At 39.9% G+C, this 25,627-nt stretch overlaps 1 protein-coding gene across 2 annotated transcripts in view; it reads right to left on the reverse strand.

The window, feature by feature from the left end:
- Positions 1 to 3,034: 3,034 nt before the first annotated feature.
- Positions 3,035 to 25,627, reverse strand: part of LOC140525813 (ubiquitin D-like) — a 115,839-nt gene continuing 93,246 nt past the window's right edge. The window contains exons 1-3 of one of the 2 annotated variants that reach the window (XM_072641505.1): positions 13,489 to 13,587; positions 6,745 to 7,065; positions 3,035 to 4,368 (exon numbers count right to left, since the gene is read on the reverse strand). In XM_072641505.1, the coding sequence (XP_072497606.1) occupies positions 3,901 to 4,368; positions 6,745 to 7,065; positions 13,489 to 13,515 (816 nt within the window). In that variant the 5' untranslated portion in view covers positions 13,516 to 13,587 and the 3' untranslated portion in view covers positions 3,035 to 3,900. Of the gene's footprint in view, positions 4,369 to 6,744; positions 7,066 to 13,488; positions 13,588 to 25,627 lie in introns of those variants that run through there. The other variant, XM_072641506.1, reaches the window with a different exon arrangement.

The following is a 25,627-nucleotide window of genomic DNA, read 5'->3' on the forward strand; positions in this document are numbered from 1 at the left end:
TGGGGTGTTGGGGACCCTGAATACGAACAGGCCAGGTCCTGCTTGAATGAATTCGAATCAAGCCTTCTTAAAGCCAAAGAAAAACAAAATTTATTAAAGATTCACCATACTGAGTTCACTCTTAAGGGGCCTAAACATTTCTAACACTTGTATTCACAAATGGACCACACAGAAATTCAGCTAGACAAAGTCTGGGCTGGATTGAATCTGAGCACCTTCACAGAGGCAAGATGGAACTTAAATACAGAAAAGACTGTAGGAGGGATCTGGGGGTGGTCTGGTAGTATAGGGTGATGGGAGGAGGGGTTTTGGGAGGGTCTTGAGGAGAAGTCCAAGGAGGGGGTGACTGGTCAAGGGTTGCAAACAGCTGGAGGCAATCAGGAGATATCAGACAGTGGAGGGTTTGGGTGGGAAGCAGGTGGGGCAATCCAGAGGTAACAGACAAGGGAAGGCCAGGCTAGACCGAGGTGTATAGTTGTCCTTTCTTGCCAAAGAAGATCATGCCATCAGAGAAATGATGACATGAGTTGCACTTTACTTTGTTTTGAGTGACGGAAGGCTGTGCAGGTCACCAGCCTCACTTCTCCTCCAGAGACATCAGGATGACTGGAGATGACCCAGGATGAGGTAATTGGGTTAAGTGACTTGCCTAAAGTCACACAGCTAGTGAGTGTCAAGTGTCTGAGGTGAGATTTGAACTCAGGTCCTCCTGACTCCTGCACTGGTGCTCTATCCACTGCACCACCTAGCTGCCCAAGGCCAAGGGCAACAGATTGGAATATGAAAGGCCAGATTAAGAGAGAAGGTTCAAGGGGAGTTCAGGGAGGTTCCCAGAGTCTGAACCCATCACTGTCAATTTCTAGTCAAGTCATTTTCAGTCTAATCCATTTCCACAAACGTTTTTTAAACACTTATTCTGGGGAAGAAACAGAGAACAAAAAATTTTTAAAAAGATGAAAAAAAAGGTGATTCTCACCCTGCTTGGGGATTACGATCCAAAGTGGGGCCAGGAGGAGATAACATTCTCTCAGCCTCTGCTTCCTCATATGCAAAAGGAAGGTAAAGTTGTCAAGAAAAGGCTTTGTAAAAATGCAAAAATTTACATAAATACAAGTTCTAGGGGGAAAACTGGGGATGGAGGGGAAGAGGACTTTTGGCTTGGTCTCAGTTTTCCACAGGATCTCAAAAAATTTTCTGAGTCATTTTCTTCCTCCCTAGACCAACCACAGCACTGGGGCATGCTTCTTCTGGGATTCTCTGACTGGTCATAGCTCCAGCCACTGCACTTCTCCCTGATCCTCTTCTGTTACCTACTCATCCTAGTTGGCAACTCAGCCCTCAGCCCTAGTGTTCTTTTGCAGTCCGTAACACCTGCCTCCATGTGTGTATACTTCTGGTGCCCTCCACTGTCATCCTTATCTCTTATGGGGCTGTGGGTTGGGCCATGTGGAAGATGAAATCCCAAACAAGGAAGAGAAAAGCAAGTGTGACCTGTGGTTCCCATCTCATGGTTTTCTGTCCATTCTGTCTATTCTGCCATTTACACATATCTGCAGCCCACATACAGTTACTGACACGAACAGGACAAGTTTGTCTCCTGTTCTACACTGTGGTCACCCCTGCTCTCAACCCCATCATCTATACCCTGAGAAACAAGGAGATGAAGGGGCTGTGAAAAGGCTTCTGGGCAGAGTAGGGTGGAGGGGAGAAATAAGGTTGGAGTTAGGGAAGAGCTTCTCTGCACAACGCAAGGGTCACATTATTTGTCAGTGAGCCAGTTCATCACACTGAGTCCTCCCAGATTGTGGAGTGGTGAACTCAAAGAAATAGCTCTCAAGAAGTTCCAGAACCAATGGTATGAATAGATTTTCCCCACTGGATGCTCCCAGACTGATGAAGGAGAAGGCATCCCTAGCATCCAAGTCCATATTGGACAAGAGAAACAAACTTCTCACCCTAGATATTCTCCCAATACATTGGGCTGCTGTTCTAAAGAAGTGTACGGTTTGAAAAACTGTAGTTTATAGTCACTGCCTTTAGGGAACTGTAAGGGAGACAAGACCAACAAATAAGAAGTAGACATAACACATAGACTAGAATGGTCTATGCAATCAACAGACTTCAGTGCTTAAGCTGGCAAGAAGGGGATATAAAAGGGACTAATATGAGAAATGTCCAGAGGGCATAGGCAGCTTAGTTATGGAAGAAGAAGAGCTTTTTAAGATTTTGAAAACACCAAAGGATCTAAGTAGTGGACAGAAAGCACAGGGACATCTAAGAGAAAAGATATGACCCATATATAAAAGTCTTGGAGATTACAAGAGGAAAGGGCAATCTTGGGAAGGAAAGAAAGGGTTGGGATGGGATGCAATGAAACTTCAAAGCCCCACTAAAAGATTTGGGTATTGTTAAAGGAGGGAAGCTTAATAAGAATGATAACAGATAAGTGTTCCCCCTTCTTTTCTAAACTCTTGTCACAAGCAGGAGAATAATCCCCCAAAACTATTTCTGTGAAGACTTTATTTCCCTTATGACACCAACCACTCTTGTAAGGAGAGAAAAGCAGAGGCACATCTTTTCTTGTTGCCGCCATTTCTCAGGACACATGAAAAAGTATTCATTTATAGAATGGGAAGAAGTACAAAATACATAATTTTACAACAGATACAGTCAAAAACAGGACAAAAGAACAATTTTCTTTCTCTTCCATGTATTATAGTTTAATGTTAGCAGAATAATTAACTCTCTTCACGAAGAATTTTCTCCATTGTGGGATAGGAACAAAAAGGGGATATCTTGACTGCTAACTTGAAGAAACCAAGATAATCTCCCTTTTCTCAAAAGCAGTGGAAGAATTCTTCAACAAAGAGTCAAGAGAATTAAGTTCTAATGTAGTCTTTATAATGTGCTTGCTACATGACCTAGGATTAATTCATTTTGTATGCCCTTCAGTAACTAATAATAACATGTTAAAAGGATTTTTCTGAACCAGTTTCTAACCAGGGAATGACAAAATGGCAAGCCAGAGACAAAGTGCCAGTAATCAGGTAGCTGTTTAATTAATTAGTTTCACTATGAAGAGCAGATTTGCAAAACAGGAATTCTCCTGATCAGAATTCCACCTTGCTGAAGTGAAAACAGAGATTACATACATAAATCACAAGTGGAAAGGAAGAGAGGAAGGTGGATTACAAACAATCTTTTCTAGAGCCAGAGTGGTTTCCCATGACAAACCCACAAACATAGGACAATACAACAATTCTGAAGTCCTGTGGGAGCAATACTGCTCAAATCCTTGATGGTCCTTACTTAGTGAGACACAAGACCAGAGTTCTGTGACAAGAACAGGTTCTACAGTCTATGATTTGCTTCACTTCAGGTATGCAGACAGAAGGATGCCAATGATTGTGAACTATGTAAAGGTTTGATTGATATGTTCAAGCTGCATTGTGAGTCTGACTCACAAGCTGGTAAAGGTAATTATGTAATCTCCAAACTATTAGTATATTCATTATATTTGTCACTGATTATTATAAAAATAAGAATTCCCTCCACATCTGAACATATCTTGCTTTCTTTACACAAACACAAGTCTCTCTCCACAAAAGATATTTAAAAGGATTTAAAACATCATTTTAGAAATATACTATTATAGAATTATTAAGCTTGAAATTAATTCCTTAGTTTCTTTTCCTCCAGTCATTTCTTTTTCTGCCTGTGCTTTAGTACTCTATTATACCACCACCACCACTACTACCACTACTCTTCTTTCTCTACTTTGTCTACTTCTTTCTGAATTTTTGTTGCTAAAGATGAAAGGATCATGTTTTTTATACATAGAAATTAGCTGAAAGATTTTGAAATGTATGTCTTGCTGACTCTAGGCTTCCTTATCTCTGGTTAGCCCCCTATGCACTTCTTGGCTGAGAAGAAAGTGTTGAGATTCGGGATCAAGTAATCAATCATGCTCTTCCCAATCTCTAGCACCTTGCCATTGTAGGACACATTCTCTACCTGAGGAGGCATGGTTGTTCTGGCTTGAATAAGATCCATAAACTCAGAAACTGAGGTGGATGGTTTGACATGAAGAGTGTGTTTCTTTCCTTTATCTGCCTCAATCAAAAACATCTGCACCTCCTCATCACTTGGATATACCACCTTCTGGTTGAGGTGAACAGATGAACTGGGCTCCAAACAGTTGTTGAACAACTTTTTTTCAGACTTTCGACCCTTGGAGCCCAAGAGGGACACCTGGTTTTCTATAGGGACCTTGGTTTTAGATCTCATCTCTTCATGAATCTTCTTGACCCCATCATCCTTCTGGGCAGTGATTTCCATTGGCTCTTGCCTCTGAGAATGTACTTTCACCTAGACACAAAGAACAAAGGAGTAGATATTTTAAAAGCTCATGACTTGTTTCTTGTCACTTTTCAGGTCATTGGTCAGGTTAGCATTTGAGGTCCTCCACAATGTAACAGCATTGTAACATGGATGGTACCCTAACCAAACTGGGGTATTGGCAATTCCTGCTATATCTGATCTCTCCTTTCTTTCCTCCATTCTTTTGCTTTCCTCATTCTTTTCATTTGAAATGCCCTTCCCCTGTCTCTGACACTTGATGTCTTTCCTATCACTTAAGATCCAATTCATATACCTCCAATCCTTCATGAATCCTTCCTTGATACACCCAGTCAGAAATTGTCTTTCCTTCCTCAGACATTTTGTGTATGTGGGGGAAGTATTTTATATCTCTCAGATGCACTTGCAATGCTCTATTTTTATTATCCTAATTTGTGGGTGTGTCTACTAGATTACAAACTATGTTGAGGTTAGCTGCATTTCTCTCACTGCCTAGCACAGGCTGGGCTTAGAACACCTCCATAAAAGATCTGTTGAGTTCATAATGCCATTTCCTGTCCCTGGACTAGTGTCTGCTCCCTGTCATTAGAAAACCTAATAAAGCTTTCAGTATGTGCCATCACTTGAGATTATGGCAAAAAAGACATAGTTACTGCCTTTCAGGAGGTCTTCTCTACTAATCAAAAATTCATAGATTATTAGGACTGAAAGTACCTTTGGAAGGAGACTGGTAATGCCAACCTCCCTCATTTTATAGAGAAAAATTTTAAGTGCAGACAAGATTAATTCAGTCAGTCAGACTTCCTATGTGAAAGGCAATGTGTTAAGGGTCGAGATGATACAGCAGATAGAGCAATGGAACTACAGTCAAGAATGACCTCAGTTCAAGTCCAGCCTTAGATATTTACCAGTTGTGTGACTGTGGACAAGTCACTTGATTGCCTCCTGCCCCAATTTCCTCATCTGCAAAAGAAGAATGATGAAAGCACCTGCCTCTCACCATTATTGTGACAATAAGATGAGATAATATTTATAAAGCATTTTACGAACCTTTAAGTGCTCTATAAAAACTCACAATTACTATTGCTATTAGAAGGACAAGAAAATTAGTTCCTGGCCTCAAGGAACAGACCTTCCAAGGGGGAACAACGTGCAAATAGCTAAGTACTTAGAAGATGTATACAGAGTAGATTAAGGTAAGAAAGAGGAAGGCATTAGGAACTAGGGGGACAAGGAAAGGCCCCTCCAAAATCATACAACAAGTTTGTGGCTAAGCTGTTACTCAAACTCAGGGCTCTTGTCTCCTTGGCCAGTACTGGCCAGTACTTCCACCAGACACCTCTATGCAAACCTGTCCCCTTTTTTAGGAAGTACTCCCTGGAAGATGCTCCATTCATATTTTCCCTTTGTCACCACAGGGACCTTGTTTAGATATTTTTAGAACCTATCTTCTGGAATTGCTTTCATGGCCACTTTATAAGCTTGATTTGCAGTCATATAAGAAGGCCATAAGCTGGGCTTTGGTTGAAAATCAGATTCCTCAATTTCATCAAATGCTTTGTTTATCTGATTTGTCTTTGAATGTCTTCAAAAGCATCCCAAAAATCAAATCCATTCCATAAAGAATGGAGATTTATCACTATTAACACTCCTACAAGGAGCATGTAGGTCTAAAAGCATTTCCAAAGGAAGAGTTCCAAAATGGTTTGGGGCAATGGTAGCATCATTGTAGTACATTTTAAGCCTTGCTGGGTACAACTTTGAAGGACAATGTATATCTGGATGTCCAGGTTCTAGATTAACTAGTGTTTTTTACCTCATCAGTATCATTCGCACCATACTCAGCTATACTGCTTGGTCTAATATTTTTCTAAGCTCTTCTGTCTATATCTGGTGCAGTTACAAAGCCACCTGGAGTCAGAAAGAACTGAGTTCAAGTGCTCTTTATATTGCACTAGCTGTATGAATCTGGGCAAATGGTTTAACTTTTTGCATCCTCAGTTCCCTCATCAGCAGAATGAGGTTCCCTAACTCACAGGATTGTTGTCACAATCAAAAGAGATGATATATTTAAAGTACTTTGTAAACCTTAAAGCACAATGTAGCTTTTTACAAACTAACTAATACTAGTCCTGAGAATTATGCCTGTTTCCCCCAGGAGCATGTTCTTGGTTCTGCCTTTCTTAAATCTATCTCCACTCCAATCTAAGCATCTAATTTCCCTAAAGCACAAGTCCAATCATGTCATTCCCCTACATGATAAACTCCAGTGGATTCCTATTTCCTCTAGGATCAAATGCAAAATGATCTTCCTATCCTGTAGCTTCTTACCACTGCAGTACCCGATCTCGGACTTAGGGGCACAGTTATTGTGGCTTTACTTACCTCTTTCACTTGAGACACTGAGCCAGATGGTTTGACATGAACTGGGTCCTTTTTTCCTTTATCCACCTCCATCTGAGGCACCATTTGCTCCTCATCACTTGGTTTCACCACCTTCAGGATCAGGTGAATAGTTGTACTAGGGTCAATACTGTAGTCTGACAACTTTTTTTCAGGGTTTAGGGTCTCTGAGCCCAAGAAGAGCTTCTGGTTTTCTATAGGGACCTTGATTTCAGACATAATCTGCTCCTTGATCTTCTGTATCTTGTCATCCTTCAGGGCACTGAATTTCATTAATTCTCCTTCATGACCTTGTACATTCACCTAGAGACAAAGAACAAAGGAGATGATGTTTTAAAAGTTCGTGGCTTCCTTCTTTCCACCTTTGAGGTCTTTGATCAGGTTACATTTAAGGTCCTCCACTATATAATTCCATAGACTGTGCCCTAAACAAACAGGACTACTGGCAATTCTTGCTGTATCTGACCTCTCCTTTCTTTCTTCCATTCATCTTCTTACCTCATTCTTTTCATCTGAAATGTCCTTCCCCTATCTCTGACAGTTGATATCTCTCCCATCATTTAAGGTCCAACTTACATGCCACCAATCCTCCTTCCTTGATAACACAGTCAGAAATTGTCTTTCCTTCCTCAGACATTTTGCATCTTTGGAGGAAGCATTTTATATCTCTTGGATGCACTTGAAATGCTCTATATGTTTTATCCTGATTGGTGGATGTGTCTATAGATTACGAACTTCCTTGAGGTTAGCACAGGACCTGCCCCAAAGTACACAGGTTCTTAATAAATGCATATTGATGGACTGACTAACCTTGAGGCAGAGATTTTCTATTTCCTTTGGTGCCTAGCATAATGTTATGCTTAAAACAAGTCTCTGAAAGGTCTGTTAAGTTCCTAATGCCATTTCCTCTCCCTGGACTGGCTTGTGCTTCCCTTCATTCAGAAAACGTTATAAAGCTTTCAGTATGTGCCATAACTGAGGCCATGGCAAAAAAAGACATCACTCCTGACTTGGAGGAGCTCCTCTCCACGAGTCATAAATCAATAGAGAGGCACATTGGGGGCGGAATCTCCAGTCCCAGCAGCAGTGGTCCTCAGATCCCTCAACCCACAGGCACCAAAGGTCAGTGACAAGGTTTTTTCAGCTGGCTGGGAAGGGAGAAGGGCCTTCCCATAGCTCAGGCAGCAGGCAGTGGTCAAAGAGGCCACACAGCAGCCTGTACAGCTGCCTGCATCCATTGGTGGAACGTAAAAACCCCTGGGGGCACTGAAGAGCTGAATATTACCTCAGTCCTGTGTAGAGGCCCTGAGGGAGCTGGTCTTTGTCTCACACTGAATGACAGCCCTGCCCCACAGCTTAACTGAACATCAGCCCCCAGTGCTGATTTGGCAGAACTGGAGACCAGGTGGCTGTAGAGAGGTAACTGCTAAGATTCTGGGCACAAAAATCTCTTTCTGCTCCCAGACCAGTGTACATACTTGACTGTGCCACCTTGGAGGAGCTGAGATCTTATAGATTCCCAGAGTATACCTTATTCTTGACAAAGGGCCCAAAAGTCAAGTAACTGGTTGGGAAAATGCCTAAAAAAGGGGAAAAAAATGAGACTATAGAAGGTTAATTTCTTGATGAACAGATATCTCCTCCCATCCTTTTGGAAGAGGAAGAACAATGCTTACCATCAGGGAAAGACATAAAAGTCAAGACTTCTGTATCCCAAACATCCAAAATAAATATTCAATGGTCTCAGGCCATGGAAGAGCTCAAAAAGGATTTTGAAAATCAAGTAAGAGAGATGGAGGAAAAACTGGGAAGAGAAATGAGAGAGATGCAATAAAAGTATGAAAAGCAGGTCAACACCATTCTAAAGGAGACCCCAAAAAATGCAGAAGGAAATAACACTTTTAAAAATAGGCTAACTCAATTGGCAAAAAAGGTTCAAAAAGCCAATGAGGAGAAGAATGCTTTAAAAATCAGAATTAGCCAAATGGAAAAGGAGGTTCAAAAAATCACTGAAGAAAATAGTTCTTGAAAAGCTAGAAAGGAACAGATGGAGGCTAATGATTTTATGAAAAACCAAGAAATTGCAAAACAAAATCAAAAGAATGAAAAATGGAAGATAATATGAAATATATCATTAGAAAAACAACTGAAATAGATCCAGGAGAGACAATTTAAAAATTAGGGACTACCTGAAAGCCATGATCAAAAAAAGAGCCTAGACATCATCTTGCATGAAATTATCAAGGAAAACTGCCCTGAGATTCTAGAACCAGAGGGCAAAGTAAATATCAAAAGAATCTACTGATCACCTCGTGAAAGACACACAAAAAGAGAAACTCCTAGGAATATTGTGGCCAAATTTCAGAGTTCCCAGGTCAAGGAGAAAATATTGCAAGCAGCTAGAAAGAAACAATTCAAGTATTGTGGAAATACAATCAGGATAACACAGGATCTGGCAGCTTCTACATTAAGGGATCAAAGTGCTTGGAATAGGATATTCCAGAAGTCAAAGGAACAAGGATTAAAACCAAGAATAACCTACCCAGCAAAACTGAGTATGATACTTGAGAAGAAAAAATGGTCTTTCAGTGAAATAGAGGCCTTTCAAGCATTCTTGATGAAAAGACCAGAGCTGAAAAGAAAATTTGACTTTCAAACATAAGAATCAAGAGAAGTATGAAAAGGTAAACAGCAAAGAGAAATCATAAGGGGCTTACTAAAGTTGAGCTATTTACATTCCTACATGGAAAGACAATATTTGTAACTCTTGAAAAGTTTTTTCAGTATCTGGGTAGTTGGTGGGATTGCACAGAGAGAGAGAGAGACAGAGAGAGAGAGAGACAGAGACAGACAGAGACAGAGACAGAGCACAGTGAATTAAATAGGATGGGATCATATCTGAAAAACAGGAAATTAAGGGGTGAGAAAGAAATATATTGGGATGAGAAAGGGAGAAATGGAATGGGGCAAATTATCTCTCATAAAAGAGGCAAGTAAATGACTTTTCAGTGGAGGGAAAAGTAGGGAGGTGAGAGAAAAAACATGAAGCTTACTCTCATCACATTCAACTAAAGGAAGGAATAAAATGTACACTCATTTTGGTATGAAAACCTATCTTACAATACAGGAGAGTTGGGGAGAAGGGGTAAGCAGGTGGGGGGATGATGGAAAGAAGAGTAATGGGAGGAGGGAGCAATTAGAAGTCAACACTCTTGGGGAGGGACAGGGTCAAAAGAGAGAGCAGAAGCAATGGGGGACAGGATAGGATGGAGGGAAATACAGTTAGTCTTACACAACACTTCTCTTATGGAAGTCATTTGCAAAACTTCACAGATATGGCCTATACTGAATTGCTTGCCTTCCCAAAGGGGATAGATGGGGAGGGAGAGAGGAAGAAAACTTGAAACTCAAAGCTTTAGGAACAACTGTTGAGTATTGTTCTTGCATACAACTAGGAAATGAGAAATACAGATGATGGGGTATAGAAAGTTATCTTGTCCTACAGGACAAAAGAGAAGATGGGGATAAGGGAACGGAGGGATGTTGGAAGGGAGGGCAGATTGGTGATAGGGGTAAACAGAATGCTTGGCATGTTGGGGTGGGGGAAGGGGAGAAATGGGGAGAAAATTTGGAACACAAAATTTTGTGGAAATGAATGTTGAAAATTTAAATAAATTTTAAAAAAATAAAAATAAATCAATAGAGAGTTAGGTCTGAAAGAACCTTTGGAAGAAGATTGCTACTGTCTACTTCCCTTATGTTATACAAAAGAAATTTAAGTGCAGGCAAGGCAAATTCATTCAATCAGAATTTATTAGACACTTACTATGTGCCAGGCAGTGTGCTAAGTGTTGAGAATAAAGAGGCAACTAGCTGGTGCAGTGGGTAGAGCAATGGAACTGGAGTCTGGAATGACCTCAGTTCATGTCTAGCCTTAGATATTTACCAGTTGTGTGACCTTGGACAATTCACTTGACTGCCTCTTTCCACAATTTCCTCATCTATAAATTGGGAATCATCAAAGCACCTGCCTCTCATGATTATTGTGACAATAAAATGAGATATTTCTAAAGCATTTTACAAACCTTAAAGTACCATACAATAGTGAACAATTATTATAAAGACAAGAAAATCAGTCCCTGTCCTCAAGGAGCATACATTTCACTGGGGGAAAGAACATGCAAATAGCTAAATATTTAGAAGATATATACAGAGTAGATTAAAATAAACTGAAAGAGGAAGGCATTAGGAACTAGTGGGACTAGGAAAGGCCACCTCAAAATCATGCACAAGTTTGTGGCTAGGCTGTTACTCAAACTCAGGTCTCTTGTCTCCTTGGTCATTGCTGTTTATCCTCCACCAGGCACCTCGATTCAAATCTGTTCCCTTTTCTAGGAAGCACTCCCTGAATGACACTCCATGCATATTGTCCCTTTGTCCCAATACTGCCCTTGTTTGCACAGTATTAGAGTCCTCTTCTGGAATTTCCCTCAGAGCCAATTTACAAGCCTGATTTGCAGTCACACAAGATGGCCATAGGCTGATTTGTTATTGAAAACTGGATTCCTTGATTTGATCACCTACTTTGTTTATCTGATTTCTATTAGAATGTCTTCAGAATATTTCCAAAAGTCCATTTCATTCCCCAAAAGATGGAGATTCACGACTATTGACACTCTTTCAAGGAGTATGTGACTCTGAAAACATTTCCAAAAGAAGAGTTCCAAACTGACTTTGAGCAGTTGCAGCATCATTGGGGTACATTTTAAGCCTCCCTGGGTATAACTTTGAAGGACACTGGTTATCTGGATGACCAGGTTCTAGTCTAATGAGTTTATGGGGTTTTTTTTCCTCATCAGTGTCATTTGCACTATTCTCAACTGTACTTCTTGGTCTATTGTTGGTCTAAGTTTTTATGTCTATACCTGATGGAGGTAAGAAATCACTTGGTGCCAGGAGGAACTGAGTTCAAATCCTGATTTACATTGTCTTAGCTGTATGACCCTGGGAAAATTCTATAACTTCTCTCATTCTCATTTCCTCATCAGCACAATAAAGTTGCCTAACTCACAGTGTTATTGGCAGGATCAAAAGAGATAATAAATTTAAAGGACTTTGTAAACCTTAAAGAAAGATGTAGTTTTTTATAAATTAGCTAATACTAGTCCTCAGAATTATGCCTCAGTACCCTGTTCTTGGGTCTACCTGCTTCAAATCTCTCTCCTCTCCAATATAACCTTCTGATTTCCCTAAAGAACAGGTCCAGATATGTCATTCCCCTATTTGGTAAACTCCAGTGACTTCCTATTACATCTAAGATCAAATGCAAAATCCTATATTTGGCATTCAAAATTTTTCATGAACTAGCCCCTCCTACTGCTCAGTCTTCTTACACCTTGTTCCCTGCCACACACTCTTCAATCCAGTGACACTGGCCTCCTTTCCATTTCAAAAACAAGACACTTCACTTCTCAGTTATGGGCATTTCCTCTGGCTATTCCCCGGGCCTGGATTGATCTCTCTAGCCATCCCCACCTAGTGACTCCCCTGACTTCCTTTAAGCCCCAACCAAAATTCTATCTTCTATAGGAAACCTTTCCCATCCCCTCTAATTCTAGCACCTTCTCTCTCTCTCTCTCTCTCTCTCTCTCTCTCTCTCTCTCTCTCTCTCTCTCTCTCTCTCTCTCTCTCTCTCTCTTTCTCTCTCTCTCTCATATTTACATCCTGTTTTTCCTATATACATATTTGCTTGTTGTCTTTCCCAATAGACTGTTCTTTTCCATCCCTAAAGCTTAACACAGTGTCTGGAAACAGTAGGCACTTAATCAAGGTCTACTGAAAGACTGACTAGATTCTGTCACCACTTCCAATATCATACTGCAAGCTCCAAAAGGATAAATGAAATTCCACCATTTGAGTTTTCTTCCTGCTTTTCTTTTCCCCATTGCCTTCTATTGAAAACACAAATACCCCTGACAGCGTAAAAGCATCAAGCAGTTAACACTTCCTTTAAAATAACACTGATAACTGATATTTATAATATTATTCAAGATTTTCAAGGTGCTTTGCCTATATTGTCTGATTTGATCCTCTCAAGGACTATATGAGGTAAGTAGAACTTGATTTCTTCCTCTAGTAGAGGAACGCCAGCATACTCTTGAGCCTACAAAGCCACTGAGAAGGGTAAGGAAAAAGAATGTTGGACTACTTCTCTAAACTCCTTAAAGGATTATAGGTTTTGAATCTGTATGGGTCCTTAAGGGTCACCTAATTAAACCACTTCGTGTAATAGATGAGGAAACTGAGGCCCATATGTGTTAAGGTCTCACAGATATTAACATACCTGGAATCTGAAAGCAGGATTCCGACTACAAAGTCAGTTCTCTTTCCACTTCCCACAATTCCATTCTATTACAAGAAAAACTTAATCTACTTCAAACATTACAAGTGAACCCTGAAGCAGACTTCTCTCCCCATGCCAGGGATTCCCAGTCTAAAGATATCAGAATACCTGATGCTTCTATTTTAATCCTTGCCGATCTTCTCATCTAAAAACTCAGTTCAGAACTCTTCTACTCCAGAGAGTCTTCCTTACTAAACATCTTAAGTCTATAACTTCATTATTACCCTATCCCAGTTCATCAAAGTATCTCACCTTTTCTTATGGCTTTGACACACACACACACACACACACACACACGCAGGCACGCACACCCATTGACTTACACATAAAATAGCTCCATAGGGTGCCATTGCTGCAGGTGAGAAGGAATAGAATGAGAAATGACTCTCCCTCCCGGACTTTTATACTAAGTGACTGGGGAGTTGGGGGTGGAGGCAGAGAATGGAAATTCCCTACTTCATTTGGCTTTATTTCAATCTTTGGTCAGCTGCTATTCTCATAAAATAACTTACTTTCAGTTTTTCTGGGTGGGAGTTGGGGGAGAAAGATAGAGAGAGAAAGAAAAGGAAACAAAAAACAGTGATAAATAGGCATCATTGACTTAAAGGGCTAGCTTTGTCCACATTTTAAGTGTCTGAAGTTCTCTTCCCTACAATGGGGAGGAGATGAGCTTCATCAAAAGATTATCTACTGGCCCACATGGAAAAAGGCAGCCCCACATGCCTCCATTCTAGCTTTTACCCCCAAGGGCCAAACAATGAGGGCCTTTCTCTTAGAATTCTCTTTTCCAATCAACCTCACCCCGTCTTGTTTCCTTCTACATTGGTTCAAGTCTACCTCATCTGGAAAAGTTTCCCTGATTCACTTGGCTCACATATACGACTCTGCAATCCCTCAGCACTTAGAAAAATAGTATAATATTCATTTGAACTTGTTTTGATGCTTTTTAATATCTTCAGTGAGATTCATGTGACTTTCCTCTAATATTCTAGTATTTCCACTGAATCAGGATGTCTATCTCTCTTTTCTTTATATCTCTCATCATACGTTCAGGTTAAAACTGTACACAGAAGATGTACACAGTGGGATCATGGAATCCATAGATAGAAGGGATTGTAGCCATCTAGTCCAGCCACATCATTTTATAGACAAGGAAATGGAAGCCCAGGAAGGTTAATGGATTTGTATAAGGTCAAGAAATGGGTAAGTGTGTGTGTGTGTGTATACATATACATACTTATACATATGTATATATGTATATGTATGTATATGTCTGCATGTATATATAAAGGTATACATATATATACACATATGTATGTGTGTGTGTGTGTGTGTGTAGATATATATATGGCTGCTGTGGGCATTGTGTCACACAACTAGCTAGATTTGGACCCAGATCTTCCTTACTCCAAATATAAAAATACTTTCTGATAAATATTCAAATAAAAAGTGCTCTAAAAATATTTTCCTTTTTATTATTGAAAGACTTCTTCATGTTAGCTTCACTATGTTATTGTTGTTGAGCTCCTAGTCTTTCCTTATTTGTGTGATTTTCCTCTTGGATAACATCCCTGTTGTACCTTGAATCATGTGTCCAAGCCTGGAAAGCACCTTTCAGCTATACAGCTGCAAAGCCTTGGCCTTCCAATGAGATTTCAGGATTCTGACACATCATCAGTGGCTAGGAGGAATTCCCTAGAAGAGGTTGAAAGTGAAAATGGAACTAACAGTGTTTCAAAAAATTAGGGGTGGATACAAGAAATCACAGCACCCCAATGAAAGAGAATGAAAAGAAATCTTTACATTTGTTGAATGCTTTATACTCCTCCAAATAGTTTCATGTACATTAATTTTTGAGTCTTCACATGCGCCTTTAAAGGAAAGGTAAAGCATCCAGGGTTAGCCATTCTTCTTTTCCACTCTCCTACCTCCCAGACAAATTTCTCTTTCTCTCTGATTCCAAAGCAGGGGAAGGAGGCAAAAACCAGGGGACATATGGCTGATAAATATGAGAAAGGGGAGCTGACTGTCAGTATGCATGTATTAAGTACTTATTGTCTGTCAAGCACAGTGCTAAGCACAAGGCCAAACCAGGTCCCTTGCCTCTCTCAAGGAGTTCTCATTCTAAAGGGGAAGACAAGTCCAAATTTCTCCATACATATTTACTCTTACATATACATTCACATACTGTAAATAAAAAGTAATCTTAGAGGGAAGGCATGGGAAGATAGAGAGGGGTAGGGAAAAAGGCCTCCTGGAAAAGGTGAGATTTGAGCTGAAGTATAAGAAAACAGTAAATACAAAGTCAGGAAATGGAGTGTTATGTACAAAGAACAGTCAGAAGGCCAATGTTATTGTATGAGAGGAGGAGGAAAGTAAAAGACTGGAAGTCATGTGGATACAAAGGTGTCCCAAGAGTTAATATTAGGGGTTGCTTTTTTAGTACCTTGTGAGGCCCCTCCTGAGCTTGAGTGTGTCCTAAAGTCTATTCCCCTTACCTTGAAACATCATAAAACTTCCCCCTTATCCTGGACCATTAAATTCCTTGTCACTCCTATTCTGGATTGTAAAGTTTCTTGTGTCATCCATCTTCCTCCTTCTGTCCCTAAATTTCCAATCTCCCTTAGAAACACTAAAAGTTATATCATCATCCTGCAGGCTGTGTTAGCCTTTTGCCTTCATAAGTCTGGTTCTTTTCCAATATCAACGACTTTGTGTAGCAACTTGCTAAATCTCAAGCCCACTGCTTTTGTGTCAATAAAGTTTGAAACTGCTGCAGAGAAGGTCTATGTGAACCAGCTCCCCCATCTCTCTCCTCAACAGAAGGGTAGGAAGGGGCCAGATTGTAAAGGGCTTTAAATGGCAAACAAAGCATTTTGTATTTGAACCTAGAGGTAATAGAGAAACACAGGAACTTATTGAATAGGCATTTGACATGGTCAGACCTGCATTTCTGGAAAACAACTTTGCCCACTGAGTGGAGGATAACTACAGCAGTTCACAATCCTCTTGTTAATAACCAATTGTTACTGTGATAGTCCATGCTTATGCCAGGTGATGGGAGCCTGTATCAGGGTAGTGCTGAAGAGTGGAGAGGAAGGGACATGCATGAGAAATGTTTGCATGCTGAAATAATAATAATAATGTTCAATAATGTTGTTCAGTCCTGTCTGCCTCTTTGTGACTCTACTTGGGATTTTCATGGCAAAGGTGCTTGGAATGATTTGCCATTTCCTTCTCCAGCACATTTTACAGATGAGGAAACTGAGGTAAACAGGGTTAAATGATTTGCCCAGGATCACACATCGAGTAAGTGTTTGGGGCTAGATTTGAAATCAGAAAGGTGAATTTTCCAGATTCCAGGCCCAGCACCTCCTCTGTTTTGCCATGGAGCTGCCATCATCATCATCATCATCATCATGGCCAGTACTTGTATAGTACTTTAAGGTTTGCGAAGTAGTTTGCAAACATTTTCTCATTTTATTCTCACAATAACCCTGAGACTTAGGTACAATAATCATATCCATTTTACAGATGAGGAAACTGAGGCAGATGTTAAATAGCTTGCTCAAAGCTACAAATGTAGTAAGTATGTAAGATTTTCCTACTCCAGGTCCAAAGTTCTTTGCACCACAGTGGCAAAGAATTCTCTAGAGAAAACAGATGGACATATGAGAGTTAAGAGGCAGCAGAGCAACTATGCAGAGGATATATATTAATATGCGGGTTACTGAAGGAACAAATCTAAAAATATCAGAGAGAATGGGAACAGAGTTAAGTTCTCTCAGGGGATTTTCAAAGTTCAAAATTCCAAAGATCCAAAGTGTGTTCAGCTTCTGATAACATTCACCATTTCTAGGAAAACAAAAGTGCTTTTCCAACCAACCCCTTTCTGTGTGACACACTGCATTCCCTAATTAGCTCTACTGAGATTTTCCAGGTGAAGAGATGCCCTAGTTCTCTTGCTCCTCATCTATTTAAGTAGATACTCACACTGAAGTTTTCATTATCATTATAATATTACTTATTCTATATTCTCTAATAAAACCATTCAGGGATAGGGTCACATGTTTGGAGTTAGAAGGGATTTTAGAGCCACCAGTTTTATAGATGAAATGACTTCCCAAGCAGTCACCCAGGTACTAAGCAGCAGAATCAGGATTTGAATCCAAGTCTTCTGACTTTACATACAGCACTCAAGTGCATCATTCTGGCTCCAAACATGACAGGCACTTAATAAATGCTGGTTTGCTTCATTTCCCTCCCCCTTCCACCTCCCATTTCTCAGTTACCCATCAACCAACTCCAGTGAGGAAGCAGAGAAAAAGAAGGGGTGAGTGGGAAGAGAAGACCTAAAGGGAGGGACAGGGACTGATGGTAGCTGTCTGTAAATATTTGTAGAAATGCCACCCAGAAAAGACATTAGATTCATGTGTCTAGTTTCAAAGGAGAGCAAGGTGGAAAGGAAAGAACCATTCAACACCACCTGCTGTAGTTATTCCATTGCCCCTCCCAGGATGACTTCTTCTCTCTCTGCTGCAGATGCCTTCTCACAGGGCTGGTATCCACCCCTTGGCCTCCTCCTCCCACTGAGTTTCTCCCCATCTCAGGAAGTGCCCACACCAGCCACCCTCACTACAGACCCAGGGGAGCTCCTGATTCTGGCCACTACTTTTCCACCTTCTTCTCTCCTCATCCCCCTCCTTTTTAAGCTCCCTTTTATCTATTATAGTTTCCCATTAGATTATACTATAATGGGACAGACCTTGCATGGGGAGGCGTTGTTTCTGTGGACAGGGGTTGCTTCTATTTGTATTCCTAGTACTTAATGCAGTGTGTAGAACAGAGTTAAGTATTTAGTAAATAATTATCTAGCTAGCTAGCTATCCCTGGCAGCTAGGTGGCAAAGTAGATACTAGCTTGGCTCTGGACTCAGGAATCCTTGAGTTTAACTCAGAACTCAAATGAGCCTAAGTGACCTTGGGAAAGTCTTTTAACCTCTGTCTACCTCAGTTTCCTCAAGTGTAAAATGAGGGTGATAGTAATAATAAGACCTACCTCACAGGGTTATTGTGAGGATCAAATCAGTTCATATTTGTAACATGTTTAGCACAATAGATACTTGATAAATATTCTTTCCATTCCCTATCTATTGACTTCTTACATGTGTTTCTAATGCTATTTTATGGTTTTCTTCAGCAATGAAGGACAAACACACACACACAAAACACTATTTTACATTACTATTAAAATACATTAACTATGTAACAGTAACTAAAGTACACTATGATTTCTGTCCAATTCTATAAGTGTTTATGTGGGAACTGAGAAAGGGAAAGCTATTCCAGAGAGAGAAGAGAATTTGACCAGGAGACTGGGGTGGACTTGTTCTGATTAGAGGTTTCTGCACTTCAGGATAACTTTTGAGCACGTCCCAGAGTAAGCCTTAGATTGACTTTATGAACCCAGAGCAATAAAAGTCAGGAAGGAATTGAGCCTCTGAGCAGAGCAGAAAGAAGATTAGTGATGTTTCATCAGGTGCATTTTTGACACTCTTGTAGCTGGTTTGTGATGCTCTCTGAGTGAACCTGGAAGTTCTCCTGCTGTGTCAGTCACAAGACTGGATTAAGCTGACTTAGAGGATTATCCTGTCTATGACTTATAAAAACCACAGGCCTTGAACCAGACATTATCTTGATGAATGACTTTCTCTTGTTATTTTGGGTTTTTATGGCCCTTTCTTTTAAAGATATTGTCTTGCTATTGACTCAGTTTAGGGGTACTCAGACCCACAAAATATCAGGGTACAGGGTGGCATCACCTGGAAGACATTCATGCATTTAAACCATCCTCCAGTCAAGTGGCAAAGTTTACTGTGAGGCCTATAGAAACAGGCAAAGTTCCTTTGGGAACTTTCAAGCCAATGAGGATGACACTAAAGCTTCTGTGGAAAAGGGACAGGCAAAGGAATGTCAAGTACGTTAATTAAGTACAAGCAGTTTGGGTTGGCCAAGTACCTCCACTAATAAAGTCAATGATTTGGGTTTCTGGATTGAATGGGAAAAGAAGTCAGCCATTACTCATGTTTTTGCCAATCCCCAACCCACTGAATCTGCACCAGACTACCCAGACCAGGAAGATATTGCTCAGTTAAGGTCTGAGTAAGGTCTATCTAAAGTGTAATCCCCATTGCCTCTGAAACAGGGGTTTATAGCAGTTTTACCTTTATTCTATTTTTCTTTTCTTTTCTTAATGGGTTAATATTGGAGCTAGCCACTAGGCTGAGGGCTCTTTGGCATAGTGGAGCTCCAAAAGTAAGACACCTAGGAGATTGTCACTGATTCAGAGTAAGTGAAAAATTTGATCTCTGGTTGTCACAGGGAGGTATATTTGGCAGTTAGCAAAAAGGAGGTTTTGTCTTCTGTTTATAAAACAGACAAGAATCTCTGGGCAAAATGGTTAGTGAGGAACTGTAGACAGAGGGGTAGGGAAAAAACAAAAACAAAAGATAGAAGAGAGGGAGGAAAGAAAATGAATCACATAAGACAACACATACTCATGTACCATAGACAGAGTTTTGTTAAATGACAGAGGCAGACAGAGAAGGTTAAAGAGAAACAAGTCACATACAGAAAGAGGCAGCCTAAAGAGAGACAGAGATAAACAGGTCTGAATAGAAAGATTGAGAGAAATAAGAAGAGAAGAGAATAAGTGAGATAGGTATGCAAAGAGATAATTCAATAGCTAGATAATGAAGATTCCTTCATGTAAGCAACGAAGGGAGACAGAGAAAAAAACAATAGATCACACAAGTAAGGGGCCTTCAAACACATGATGAACTGTGATTAATCAAAGAAGAGTTCGTTGCAAAGCTTCCTAGAGGCAAGACTATGACCCAGATGGCCACTCAGGGCCAGTTGACCCTACTATTGATCCCACTATTGACTGTTGTCTAATGCATTCTGAACTCTCCACCTCAAAACTGACCTATTGAATGATCTCAATCCTTAGCTCAGAGATTTGGCATAAGCAGTCTTTCTGCTGCCTCTGTCATGTCCCAACTATTCCCACCTTAATTCCAAAGACCTAGGCTACCTCCCCCAAGAACTGCCCTGATTCCATGTGTGCTAATATTCATGAACGTGTGTCTTACTACTCCTTTAGGGTGATGTTACTTCTTGTATCCAGCTTTAATTTCTTTTTTGTGATAATTTCAAATGTTTAATAGCCACTAAGAATTATTATTATTAAATTATTATTAATTATTATTTTCTTGAAAAATATTTTCTGTCTATAACTTGGGAGGAATAAGTGAGGGTACTATAAAGAATTTTTTTCACAAGTGATTCAATGGGATGACAATGTATTCCACCCACATTTTCAATGTATTGAATTAAGCCAATAGTTGTAATGATAGGATAAGCTTTATTTTTTATAATTAATTCATTTATTTTTAGTTTTCAACATTCACTTATATACAGTTTTTTCTCTTTTTTAAAATTTGTTAATTTATTTTTAGTTTTCAAAATTCATTTCCACAAGATTTTGAGTTCTAAATTTTCTCCCCATCTCTCCCCTCCTCCCACCCCAAAACACCATGCGTTCTGATTACCCCTTCTCCTAATCTGCCTTCCTTTCTTTCACACCCCTCCCTTCCCTTTTCTCCATCTTCTCTCTTTTCTTGTAGGGCAAGACAGATTTCTATATCCCATTGCCTGTATTTCTTATATCCCAGTTGCATGTAAGAATAATTTGCAACATTTGTTCCTAAAACTTTGAGTTCCAACTTTTCTCCCTCCCTCCCTACCTACCTATCCCTACTGAGAAGGCAAACAATTCAATATAGGCTATACATGTGTAGTTATGCAAGAGACTTCCAAAACAGTCATGTTGTGAAAGACTAACTATATTTCCCTTCATCCTTTCATGTCCCCCATTTATTCTATTCTCCTTTTTGTCCTTGTCTCTCTGCAAGCGTGTTTACTTCCAATTACTCTCTCCTCCTATTTGCCCTTCCTTTTACCATGCCCCCAACAACCTATTCATCCCTTTCTCCTCTAATTTCCTGTAGCATAAGATAGATTTTCATACCAAATTGAGTGTGCATGTTATTCCCTCCTTAAGCCACTTTTTCCTTCTCACTTCCTCCCTTTTCCTCTTCATTGACAAAGTTTTTTCTTGCCTCTTTTATGAGAGATAATTTGTCCCATTGTATTTCTCCCTTTCTCTTCCCAATACATTCCTCTCTTACCACTTAATTTTATTTTTTTATATATCATCCCTTCCTATTCAACTCATCCTGTGTCCTCTGTCTATATATATATAGATATATAGATATAGATATAGATATAGATATACATAAAATCCTTCCAACTACCCAAATACTGAGAAAAGCCTCAAGAGTTACAAATATTATCTTTCCACATAGGAATGTAAACATTTCAACTTCAGTAAGTTCCTTATGATTTTTCTTTTCTGTTTACCTTTTCATGCTCCTCTTGATTCTTGTGTTTGAAAGTCATATTGTCTATTCAGCTCTGGCCTTTTCATCAACAGTGCTTGAAATTGGGGGATGAAGCCAAGATGGCACAGTAGAAGAATGCATCTCTAGAAGTTCTCCCCCCAAATCCTATAAAATACCTGTAAAAAATGACTCTAAACAAATTCTAGAGCAACAGAAGCACCAAACGACAGAGTGAAAGAGATTTCTAGCCCAAGGCAGCCTGGAAGCCTGACTGGGAGGGTCTATCACACCAGGCTCAGAACAGAACCCAGGCCAGCCTTGGCCACACCACAGTAAAGACAGGACTGGAGCAGGTTACAAGGCACCACCTGTAGCAGCTTCAGGTCCCAGATTCCTCAACTTACAAACGCTTCAAAGGTCAGTGAGAAAGCTGTTTCACCTGAGTGAGAAGGGAATGCAAAAGTCTAGCCCTGGCCCCAGGCATCTATAGTTTCCTTTGTTGGAGCCCTGGCCTAAAGACCCTGAGGGAATTCAGCAGCTGCACTGGACCTCAGCCGTGGATGGCAGCTCTGGGGTGAGGAGTGCTGGCTGGAATGGTGAAGATGGGGAAGGATCTGGAGAGGGAATCCTGTTCACAGACCAGAGCACAGGCCAGGACAGGAGTAATTCTTCTCCCTTGATTGTGCCACCTTTGAGGAACTGAGAACTTACAAGCCCCCAGAGTATATCCTCCTCTTGAAAAAGGACTCAAAAGTCAAGTAACTGACTGGGAAAATGTTCGCCCAAAAGGAAAAAGAATAAGACAATAGAAGGTTACTTTCTTGGTGAGCAGGTGTTTTCTTCGATCCTTTCAGAAGACTAGGAACAATGCATACAATCAGAGGAAGACCTAAAAGTCAAGGCTTCTGCATCCAAAACCTCCAAAATAAATATGCAATAGTCTCAGGCCATGGAAGAGCTCAAAAATGATTTTGAAAATCGAGTAAGAGTGATGGAGGAAAAATTGGGAAGGGAAATGAGAGTGATGTAAGAAAATCATGAAAAGCAAATCAACAGCTTGTTAAAGGAGAACCAAAAAAATGCTGAAGAAATTAACACATTTAAAAATAGACTAACTCAAATCGCAAAAGAGACCCAAAAAGCCAATGAGCAGAAAAATGTTTTAAAGAGCAGAATTAGCCAAATGGAAAAGGAGGTTCAAAAGCTCACTGAAGAAAATAGTGCTTTAAAAATTAGAATGGAACAGATGGAAGCTAATGACTTTATGAGAAACCAATAAATTAGAAAACAAAACCAAAAGAATGAAAAAATAGAAGACAATGAGAAATATCTCATTGGAAAAACAACTGACCTGGAAAATAGATCCAGGAAAGAAAATTTAAAAATTATGGGACTACCTGAAAGTCATGATCAAAAAAAAGCCTAGACATCATCTTTCATGAAATTATCAAGGAAAACTGCCCTGATATTCTAGAACCAGAGGGAAAAATGGGAAAAATAAATATTGAAAGAATCCACTGATCACCTCCTGAAAGAGTGTCTTGACCCTTTTGGAAAGTTAAGATGTAGGTGGCAGACTTAAAATAAAATCTGGTTAGATCTTCCATTTTCCAGTTCCTTGTAAAATGACTAGTAATAATGTCTCAGTCTGTGGCTGAAGCTGGTTTCCACAAAGATGCTACTCTTGAAATCCAGGTTTCTACCTCTAAGTGTGAATAATTTTGCCAATGGCTGCTACTGTCAAACCAATAATTCCAGAAGCTCTGTGCCAAAAGACTGGATTTTGGAAATTCTTATGCTCTTCCATTCTTCCTAAGAGGCTTTTTTTCAAGTTGTTATAAAAAAATGTGGGGAGGCCTAACAGAGGGAAATGTTGGGGGTTTTGGTGCTCCCTATACTACTGATGTGTATAAACTTCTTTGTTACCATGGTAGAACTGGCTTTCTGGTATCTGAATAAATATTTTGGTTTCATCTTTGAAGAAAAGAGTTTATATTTTGAGAATTTACCCTGGAAATACACATGTATATTCATAGCAGCTGCTATCAGTATCGCATTTGCATTACAACATTGAGTAGTCCAAATTTGATAATATAATATAGTAGGTACTTAAAACATAGGAAGTACTTAAAAAACCTAATTGATTGATCTTCTTCAGTGCCACCTTCCCTTCTGCTTATAGTACCATTTTCTTAGCTCACTTATGTTCCCATCCTTCATTTTTTTCTCCATAGTTTCTGAGCTCTCTTTCCTCATTCTCTAGATCTTTTCCTTTTCTTCCCTACCATGTCTTAAAAGATCCCAATTCTGAAACTCATAACCCATCCCCAGGAGACTCTTCCTCCTTTCAATTCTATTAATATAATTAGCTAATTATCATAACACGGTCCCTCTGTTTCTAATAAATTTATAACAAACTTTTACTGAGATCCACAAGTGGTAGCAGGGAAAGAAAGACTAAGAGTTGAGGTTCTTGCATCTCCTCTGCACAGAGGAAGGACCAAAAAGAGACATGTAGATTATACAAATCTACATTAGAAATGTGCACAGATTTTCGATTCTGGGAGCCAAGATGGTGGAGTGATCAGTAATTGCTATCTCCCTCCCCTTGTTGACCTTGAGGAGCCCAGAGAATATCTCCCTGGAAAAAATTCTGGAACAGTGGGAGCAACTGGAGGGGTAAACAGGCTCTTAACACATGAGGCTAGAAAGGTCACTAAGGAGGGACCCTCTTGCTGTAGCTGAAGGGGACCAGTGCCGGATCAGAGCTATCCCAGACAGCTCCACTTCAACAAATCAAGAGGAGATCCTGAGCCCCAGAGGGTCAAGCCAACAGCAGGACCCCAGGCATGCCTCAGCACTGCAGGGGAAATGAGAAGACACTAGCGCAGATGGGATCACCAAACACTGGGCTTGCCTATGCTCTAGCTCAGCAGAGGAGACCTCTTGTGACCAGAACACCCCTCCTCCACACTTAATGAGCTAGCTCCAGGGTAAGTGCAGGGAAAACTCAAAAAAACCTCATCTGGCCTCTGCTTTCCAACACCAGGCAACTCAGCTCCAAGTAAGCTACAGGATTTTACCTAATAGATGAAAGAATCACAGGCCACAACACACAAAGCCTCACATTTTAGGCACAAGAACTCTGAAACAGAGACCCCTGTGCCTCCAACACAGAGATCTACTTTAAAAGCCAGGAAAAGGGTGATTATCATGAGTAAGAAGCAAAGCAGAAAAGAAAAGACCATAGAATCTTTCTATGGAGACAAGGACCAAAACACAAATACCAAAAAAGTCAGCACTGAGAATGTACTCCAATCTGAAGCTTCAGAAGGGAATATGAAACAGTCTGAAGCACAAAGAGCCTTCTTGGAAGAGTTCGGGAAGGACTTTAAAAGCCAAATTAGAGGAGTAGAAGAAAAATTGATCAATGACTTTAAAAATATGAAAAAAGAAATCATAGAAGAATTTAAAAGGACAATGGGACAAATGGAAAATGAAGTACAAAACCTAACTGGAGAAAATAACTCCTTAAAAGGAACAATTGGACAAATGGAAAAAGTGATGCAAAAGTTAACTGAAGAAAACAATTTGATAAAAATTAGAATTGAGCAAGTAGAAGCAAATGAATCTATGAAACATCAAGAATTAGTCAAACAGAATCTAAAGAATGAAAAGACAGAAAAAAATGTAAAATATCTAATTGGAAAAACAACTAACCTGGAAAATAGATTCAGGAGAGAAAAATCTAAGAATTATTGGTCTACCAGAAAACCATGATGAATAAAGAGCCTGGACAATATCACCCAAGAAATCATCAAGGAAAATTGCCCAGAAGTCCTAGATCCAGAGAGCAAAATAGTCATTTAAAGAATCCACACCATTCACCTCCTGAAAGGGAATCCAAACTAAAAACATCAAGGAATATCGTTTCTAAATTCCAGAACTATTAAGTGAAGGTAGTCAGAAAGAAATCATTCAAATATTGAGGGACTACA

Source organism: Notamacropus eugenii, chromosome 2 (assembly GCF_028372415.1).
Source record: "Notamacropus eugenii isolate mMacEug1 chromosome 2, mMacEug1.pri_v2, whole genome shotgun sequence".
In the NCBI taxonomy this organism is placed as follows: Eukaryota; Metazoa; Chordata; class Mammalia; order Diprotodontia; family Macropodidae; genus Notamacropus; species Notamacropus eugenii.